This window comes from Triticum aestivum, chromosome 2B (assembly GCF_018294505.1).
Source record: "Triticum aestivum cultivar Chinese Spring chromosome 2B, IWGSC CS RefSeq v2.1, whole genome shotgun sequence".
Taxonomy (NCBI): Eukaryota; Viridiplantae; Streptophyta; class Magnoliopsida; order Poales; family Poaceae; genus Triticum; species Triticum aestivum.
The window spans coordinates 679,198,521-679,207,692 of NC_057798.1; the positions used below are offsets into that span (position 1 = coordinate 679,198,521).

General features: G+C 48.2%; 2 protein-coding genes across 2 annotated transcripts; both read right to left on the reverse strand.

Annotated features, from left to right (window-relative positions):
* Positions 1–2,156: 2,156 nt before the first annotated feature.
* On the reverse strand, positions 2,157–2,791 carry LOC123042038 (putative invertase inhibitor). Its single transcript, XM_044464568.1, has one exon. The coding sequence runs from the start codon at positions 2,726–2,728 to the stop codon at positions 2,192–2,194; it is 537 nt and encodes a 178-aa protein (XP_044320503.1). The 5' UTR covers positions 2,729–2,791; the 3' UTR covers positions 2,157–2,191.
* Positions 2,792–5,043: 2,252 nt separating this feature from the next.
* On the reverse strand, positions 5,044–5,717 carry LOC123042039 (pectinesterase inhibitor 12-like). The gene has a single exon (XM_044464570.1). It carries the CDS (start codon positions 5,692–5,694, stop codon positions 5,167–5,169), a length of 528 nt encoding a protein of 175 aa, XP_044320505.1. The 5' UTR covers positions 5,695–5,717; the 3' UTR covers positions 5,044–5,166.
* Positions 5,718–9,172: the final 3,455 nt, after the last annotated feature.

The window sequence follows — 9,172 nt, forward strand, 5'->3', positions numbered from 1 at the left end:
TTGCTCCTTGAGCTGTTTTCTGGAGGTAGGAGAAGGTGAGTCTAGCTCCCTCCTTCCTATATGATCTGGTCTAGTCTAATAGGAGCGATCCCCCATGCATGGGTGCCCCGGGGGGCTTATATAGGCCTGCCACCCAGGGATACAGTGGTAATCCGGCTGGGCGCGGGTCCCAGCCATCTGTCTCTCAGGTCGCCGTCTTCTCTGCCGACTGCTGGGGCCCGCCGACAGGTGGGCCCCGCCGACAGGCCTGGTACTGTAGTCGTGCTTCCAATGACGCGGGCTTGGTCATGGGGTCGTGGCAACAGTGCCGCCGCCTGGCGGATGATCACTGTCGCCATTCCCCGTCTTGTCAGGTTAATGGCGTGCGGGGCCCGTGGGAGGGGCCGGCCGACTCCAGGGGGCCGACTCCCACGGGTCCGTCTTTGTGGTGCTCTCGCCGTCTTCTGTTCCTCCCGCTGACGGGGCGGGTCCCGCCGTCTCTAGGCCGTACAGGTAAGCCGTCGTGGGCACAGTGCGCCGCCCACGGGGGCTGAGGTCAGGGCGGGCATGGCAACAGTGCCGCGCCACGATGGAGATCTCCAGCGATACGGTGCACTGTAGCCATGCCAGTCCTTCGTAAGCGGGGCAGGGACGGCCACGCGGTGACTGTACCCCGCCCCTCCCATCGTGGCGAAGGCAGGGGCGGTCGGAGTCGCGGGCCGACTCCCGTAGTCGGTTTATCTTAAAGTCGTTCCTGGGACTCGGCCGCCAGGGATAGTCGGAGTCACGGGCCGACTCCCCATAGCCGGCTTCTCTGGAAGCCGCCAACAGGAGTCAACATATCTCGAAGCCGTCCCTGGGACTCGGCAGTGAGGGACAGTCGGCAGCCTTGCCGCCGACTCCCAGGAGGCGGCTCCTTATCGCGGAGTCTTGAGGGGCGCAGTCTGCCCCGATGTTTTGAAAGGTTCTGGGGCTCGGGTTAGCCTACCCGTGGCCCATTACTCTGACATTGATTATCATTTCATGATACCGTATCATATTAAATGATGTGCTACTTTGTGTTATGCATGGTAATAAATATAGTATTCTATGATACCAACATATGATATTTTGCATTACGGATGTAGTATCATACACTAGTATCATATGCATGATACTGGTATGTGATACTCCCCATTATAACCAGCCAGGTCAAGGAATTGGGCAATACCACAAGGAAAATTCAATTCTTATGTAATGGTTTTACAAAATCCGTGCGTACTACTCTCATTTAACTGCTCCCATGTTTTTAGCCAACCAATGAACTAGTGCGTAGAAGTTTTTGTAGAACCTGTACATATAAATAGCCTTGCTCATGCTACAATTACGGATAGATTTAAACTTACAAACTTGCTCTGTAGAGAAATATATGACCTCCATAAATAAATATAAGACATTTTAGATCACTAAAAAGTAGTAGTGATTTAAAACGTCTTATATTTCTTTACAAAGCGAGTACACGGTAACATTTGGTTAAAAATCATGAGGCCCACACAGTATAATTTAGGATTATCGTAAGCTTAAAATTATAGCCAATTTTTGTGAAGTTTGCACCTTCGACTCGAAACGTTCGCGCGCGCATGCTGGTTTGACGCCTCAATCCGCTCACGACGACGCTGACTGCCTGACTGGACATGACCTTCGTGGCTGGACCTTACCCGCGGTGAGGCTGGCGCCACCTGCAGGCTTCGGCGCCGCCGCCGGACACAGCATGACCCATGCATCCATCATGTGCTACCGGTATCACTATCAGATTTGTTCTGCATCCATCATGACGTTTCGCTGTACATAAAACACTTGAAAATGATATGACTAAACAAAAGGATACCGACCTCCGCTATTTTGATGTATGTGGCAACTAATACGTGTGGGCGTATTTTATTGCCTTGCTAATCAACAAATGGCAACAATAATATAATCTTGCACTTATCTGGCAAGCACCTCTTGCGTACAAAATTCGTTAGCGTGCCGCGCATGGGCATCTCATCCCATGCCGTCAGATCTCCTGGACATTGACAAACATTGATGCACGATGGTTGTTCATGCATGCATTCGCTTTGATGGCCATGATATCGTCCGCAAATTGTGTGCCGTTTTCTTAATGACAGCTATGTCAGTTCACCACGATCCATACAGGATTATATTTGATCCAAATGATTATAGACTTTGTCGCTTACAACGTGTTCGTTACAGCGAGAGCGATGGAGCACTCCTTACTGAACTTGGAGTCCTCGTCGGCCAGCGGCGAACTCACGCCCAGCTCGCGAAACCCTTCCTCGCAGGTCTGTGGCGCGTCCGCAGCGGCGCTGAGGTTCGTCAGGGCGTCCTGCAACTTCCCCGACGAGATGCCCCTCGCCGCCGCGTCGAGCTGGTCCACGGCGCTCGAGTACAGCTCGTCGCAGTCGGCGAGCGGCCCCTGGATCCTCTTGTCGTCCCCTTTCGATGCCTTGATGGTCGCGATGCGCCTGCCGGTGCTCACGGCCGCCGCTCGGATGATCTTCGTGGCGATGACGGCCAGGCCGCGCTTGTCCGCGGTGGCGCTGCCCTTGCACGCCTGGAAGAACTTGACGCAGTAGTCGTAGCCGACGTCCTTGTTACTCGCGCTGACCGACTTGCAGGTGTCGTCCAGAGTGGAGACGGCGCTGGACGAGACGAGGAGGAAGAGGAGGAGGACGGCGAGCTGGGAGAGAGCTTGCCAAGGCCTCATCATCTTTGCGCTGGTTTTAGTGGTGGTTGTGTCAGACGTTTTGTCTTTTGAACGTGGAGGGAGACGACATCACGATATATATATATAGAGAGAGAGACGTAGGGAGGATCCTCTAGGAAATGAAATTCAGGTGGCGTCTGCTGGATGGGAAATTCGGGTATGATTAACTGTAGACGCCGGGGGCGTGGACCTCATCGTGGAGCTCGGTGACTGCGACTCCGGCGCTGCTGCTACGCCGGCTGGGCTAGTCGTGTAGGTAACTGAATAACTGATTAGATGGAGGAGGACGAAGCAAATCTCTGGACGACAAAGCTCAAATTTAAGTGCTAAGAGTAATAACAATGTAACTGTACTGTAATTATAACAGGGATGGACTGAGTACTGTACCTGTTGCTTGAACGGGTAATGTCTTCAAAATCTTAACTGCAACATTAACATCAAGTGCAATATCTGATTATTAGACGGAAATTATGGTTGTTTTATAATATAAACCACTACCTAGCTTTTTTTTTCCTTCTGAAATTGAGTTAAAACCTATTATCTTTATCTCTTTTGCAGCTTCTGATTTCGATGATCAGGATTACCGTCTAACCCGGCCGGTCTGCAGATGACGTGGGTTGGAAGTATGCAAAAGTTGAACTATAATGCACATGTACTGATGTACATGAAAGATGACGTACGAGAACAAAATTAGTAGATGCACTTTCATAATCATCCAAATACGTATTTGATAGAGAAAATGGACTAAATTAAATGGGTTTGGTGTTCTGTTAGGGTGTATACCTGATAGTGAATTTTTTGAGGAAAAACCTGATGGTAAATTCGTGACGAGATGGCGTGTCACGGTCATGCCCCAATCCCGATCGCACTCAGCAGCTTGACTTGCCTCATTGCCTGAGCGTTGGCGCCGCTGCCGTGCAAGTCGATCCTGACTGCTTGGCGTTGCGCCGCTAGGTGCCGTGCGGCCGCCTCCTGGCTGATGGACTTGGCCGCTCGTCAGATAGCGATCGATCGGAAGCAATCAAACCAGCGGACCGATCGGAGAAGGAAATGACCAATGTAACCCGGGCTCGAAGCCCGAAACTGTATCGAGCATCACACATTGTAGTGAGAGGGCAAACCAGTAATATTCTCATCCGGCATGTACATTCTCATCCGGCAAGATCTGGACGACTACACCCCAACACAACAAGATCAGAGAGTGACCTTCAGTTTAATGCAAACCCTTCCTGCTGTGTCACTAAGAGATAGAGGAACTAGAGATAGAGAGATAGAAGATAGAGAAGATACAGATACAGATAGAAGAGCCAGAGATAGATTTATACTCCCTCCGTTCCTAAATATTTGTCTTTCTAGAGATTTCAATAAGTGACTACATACGGAGTAAAATGAGTGAATCTACATTCTAAAATATATCTATATACATCCGTATATGGTAGTCTATTTGAAATTCTAAAAAGACAAATATTTAGGAACGGAGGGAGTAGAAGATAGAGATAGAGATATGTACTTAATTATTTTTCATGCATCTTTTGCGAATAAAATTAGTTACTGTGCATTTCTCTCCCTTAGAGCATCTAAGGCCAGATTTGCCTAATCCGGATCCCTATACGTCTGCGGACATGCCCGCAGAAAGTGATCGGACATGCCTCACATGCAAACACAAACACAAACACAAAGTGACCAGAATTTTGCTATTTGCAACCATAAACCCTATTTTTAAAACATCAAATACATGTAAAAACATGTGTGTCGATCATTTTGGTCAAAACAGTGCACGGGCAGTCCAGACGTTTGGGCCGGCTGTGGAACCCGGTTGGATACTACTTTTTTCGTCCGATCAGTGACGGGCAGCCCGCTCGAGCGTTTATGGCGGATCCGAGGGTCTGGTTGTAGATACTCTTATGGCATCAGATCTCCTAAATAAGACGAACATTAATGGGCCAAATCCATTATTTCCTCCATCACCACAATCGTACGCAAACTGTGCGCACACTCAATGGCCATCATCGTGGCAAAACAATAAACGATCTCAAACGGGGACATGTGCACATAACCAAACTCGGGCTCGCAAGGCTTATGTCTGTCTATCTGATCAGGGTAGCGCGCGTCCATGACCTTCCCTCTTTGAAGGCACCGGCAAGAGGCATGGCACTAAACCCAGTTAGGACCCCTATAAGACAAGTGTGGCTGCATGTAAACATGGACAGATGGAGTATTTCCATTCTATAAGCTTTAGAAAAAAAAGGAAATCACAAAATTAATTCTATAAGCTCGATAATAATTCAATTCTATAAGAAAACAGGATTTTCCTCCAAACATACTTGCAAAGTTCACTGATCTGGAATTGCAGGTTCCAAGAGTTTATTGGTCGATCCAAATGATCATGGACTCGAAGCCAGAGCTGTTACCAGGTTCACACATCCTCGGCGGCTAGCTAGCTACAACATGGTCGTTATGGCGAGAGCGATAGAGCAGCCCTTGGAGAACTCGGCGTCCTCGGCGGCCAGCGGCGACACGACACCCAGCTCGCGGAACCTTTCCTCGCAGGTGTCGGTGCCCAATATCACGCCTGTGAGGTTCATCTTCGCCTTCTGCAAATTACCCGACTTGACGCCCTCCGCCGCGGCTTCGAGCCATTTCAGCGCGTTCGTGTAGTGCATGCGGCAGTCGGAGAGGCGCCCGCTGACCTTCTTGTCCGTCCCCGAGGCCTTGAGGGCATCGATCCGCTTCCGGATGTTCGCGGCCTCTTCTCGGGTGATCTTAGTGGCGATGACGACAAGGCCGCGCCTGTCCGCGGTCGCACTGGCGTTGTCGGCCTGGAAGAACTTGATGCAGTAGTCGTAGCCGATGTCCTTCTTGCTTGCGCCGATGGACCTGCATGTATCGTCTAGAGTGGAAGCCTCGGAGGAAACGAGGGCGAAGAGGAGGACGAGGAGACAGGAGGGAGCTTGCCAATGCCTCATCATGGTTTTTTTCGGCACGATTGTCGTATATGTCTTGTTTTTTATAACAAATCATATGCGGATGGTGCATATATATAGCCATGATTGATACAAAAATACCTCATGAGTATATCAATCTTCCAATTAATTTGAACAAACCAATGAAAAAGGTATGTATTGCAAAAAATATTATGTTTTGCTATTAATAAATTACTCCCCCGATCCATAATAATTGTCGCCGATTTAGTCCAAAGTTGTATTAAATCACCGAGAATTAATATGGAACATTACTTTCATCGATCCATGTTAATTGTTGCTCATTTAATATAAAGTTGTACTGAATCAATCAGAATTAATATGGATCGAAGGGAGTAATTGTATTCCTTTTTGGACTCAAGTTATTCCTAATAAAACTTGGGGGTGTTTATGCCAAAAATATTGGGATGCCCAACTCAAAAAGAAAATTTGGGAGGGGAAGGGCGTTGCGGCATTTCCTATTTCTCGCATTCCGAATGCCGAGCGAGCAACGGAAACAGGCAGGGCCATTGAACTGTACACTGGTTCCCCGGTTTTGGGATCCTTCTGGAAGTTCCCGTCTGATTTCTATTGTTTTTATTTTATTTTTCTGCTTTTTTTGATTTTTCTTCAGCTTCTTTTTTTCTATCTCAAAATGTTTCCCTTTTCAGAAATTATTTGATATTTCAAAAAATGTCGTGTTCTTGAATATTGGTTTGAATTTTGAAAAATGTTCTAAGTTTTAAAATTTGTTTGCAAATTAAGAAAAAACGTGTTTCAAAATAGTTTGGGAAATTCAAAACTCAAAACATGATCATGTTTTCCAAAAAAATGTTCCCCTTTTCCATAAAATCCAAAATTTGGATAAATATCTTGATTTTTGAAAAATCAAAAATTTGAAGAAAAAGTTTGACTTTCCAAAATATGTCATCTTTTCGCTACAATTCCCGCTCCGGCGCCATTGGGGACCGGCAAGTCGCAAGTTCACACCTCGAAGGCGTCATTCTGGCAAACCTAGATAAGGACAACTTCCTCGTGCCTTACTTTCCCGAGTAAGTCATCCCCTCACCGCCCCGTAACATATGATTTCTTAGATTTCGATCGTTCTTTTTTTTTTCTAACATTTCGTGTTCTGTGCAGTGACACACATTGCACACTCATCCTCTTAAGCCCGAAATATTCCGCGGCCACCTATTTCGACCCGGACAGTGACTCCAAGATAGACTACACAAATATCAAGAAAGTTCTTGATGATGCTCTCCCCGGCTACGCCACATCTGGAGGCACCTTTAAGAGGCCAGTTCGTAGGTACGGCAGGCACGTGTTCACCCACAATATGACATTCCCCTGCGTCAAGCAGCCGCCTGGCGGTCAGAAGAATGCCTACTACGCCCTCCATCACATGAGGGCGATCGTACGGGACCATAATCACCTTCTGCTACCAAATAATGTCAAAGATTGGGCCGCAAGCTTGGCGGCAATCCAGGACGCGGACCTCCGACAAGAATTCTTTCGCATCCAGTTAGAGTTTGCAGAAATCATCCATCAAGATGTCCTTCGTACCTCGGGCAGTTCTACCTCAGAGAGCAACCGTCCAACAGTGAGATAGACACAACACTTCAAATGCAGGCTGACAACGCCCGTGACTTCATGACCATCACGAAAGACGGCGACTTCATCCACGCTCCGGTCCCATGAGTCGAGTCGAAAGTAGTGATGCTAATTGTAGTTCTGAAACATCGATTAGCTCATGTTGTAATTAAACTTTAATGAACTTGTATGTCTCTTTGGTTTGGACAGTCGTTCAACGTAGATGTAATAGATGTTATTTATTAGTAGGACCATGAATCGTGCTATTAATGTCTTGCTTTTCTCTTCCGATCCTTTTGTTGCATACTTATATATTGCTTATGTATTGTCTGTTGTCTGGCTTGTGCATAGATATGCCGTCGTATGTCGTGTACAAGGGTAAGGTTCCCGGAGTCTACGACGACTGGGAGGAGTGTCGGAGATAGGTTCACCGTTTCAGCGGTAACAGTTACAAAGGGTACATCACTAGGGCGGGGGCGGAATCTAGATACGCCCGCTATCTAGCGGGAGAGAGGAGGGAGCGTTGGAGGAACCGGGTGAAGACCAGTTTCATCGCGATGATGCTCATCGTGATGACCGCAGCTCTCTTCTATGTGACGGTAGTTTATGTTGGGGAACGTAGTAATTTCAAAAAAAATCCTACGCACACGCAAGATCATGGTGATGCATAGCAACGAGAGGGGAGAGTGTGTCCACGTACCCTCGTAGACCGAAAGCGGAAGCGTTAGCACAACGCGGTTGATGTAGTCGTACGTCTTCACGGTCCGACCGATCAAGCACCGAAACTACGGCACCTCCGAGTTCTAGCACACGTTCAGCTCGATGACGTCCCTCGAACTCCGATCCAGCCGAGTGTCGAGAGAGAGTTCCGTCAGCACGACGGCGTGGTGACGATCTTGATGTTCTACCATTGCAGGGCTTCGCCTAAGCACCACTACGATATTATCGAGGTGGACTATGGTGGAGGGGGGCACCGCACACGGCTAAGAGATCCAAGGGATCAATTGTTGTTGTGCCTTTGGGGTGCCCCCTGCCCCCGTATATAAAGGAGCAAGGGAGGAGGAGGCCGGCCCTAGGAGGGGGCGCGCCAAGGGGAGTCCTACTCCCACCGGGAGTAGGACTCCCTCCTTCCTTGTTGGAGTAGGAGAAGGGGAAAGAGGGGGAGAGGAAGAAGGAAAAGGGGGTTGCGCCCCTTGTCCAATTCGGGCAAGAGGGGGGGCGCAGGCCTCCTTCCTTTTGGCCACTCTCCTCTATTCCCGTATGGCCCAATAAGGCCCATATACTCCCCGGCGAATTCCCGTAACTCTCCGGAACTCCGAAAAATACCCGAATCACTCGGAACCTTTCCGAACTCCGAATATAGTCGTCCGATATATCGATCTTTACGTCTCGACCATTTCGAGACTCCTCGTCATATCCCGATCTCATCCGGGACTCCGAACTCCTTCGGTACATCAAAACTCATAAACTCATAATATAACTGTCATCGAAACCTTAAGCGTGCGGACCCTACGGGTTCAAGAACTATGTAGACATGACCGAGAACCGTTTCCGGTCAATAACCAATAGCGGAACCTGGATGCTCATATTGGCTCCTACATATTCTACGAAGATCTTTATCGGTCAAACCGCATAACAACATACGTTGTTCCCTTTGTCATCGGTATGTTACTTGCCCGAGATTCGATCGTTGATATCCAATACCTAGTTCAATCTCGTTACCGGCAAGTCTCTTTACTCATTACATAATGCATCATTCCGTAACTAACTCATTAGCTACATTGCTTGCAAGGCTTATAGTGATGTGCATTACCGAGAGGGCCCAGAGATACCTCTCCGACAATCGGAGTGACAAAACCTAATCTCGAAATACGCCAACCCAACATGTACCTTTGGA

Bases quoted from the DNA above. Each gene is read 5' to 3' on its own strand.
- LOC123042038 (XM_044464568.1), bottom strand. From the start codon at position 2,728: ATGATGAGGCCTTGGCAAGCTCTCTCCCAGCTCGCCGTCCTCCTCCTC.
- LOC123042039 (XM_044464570.1), bottom strand. From the start codon at position 5,694: ATGATGAGGCATTGGCAAGCTCCCTCCTGTCTCCTCGTCCTCCTCTTC.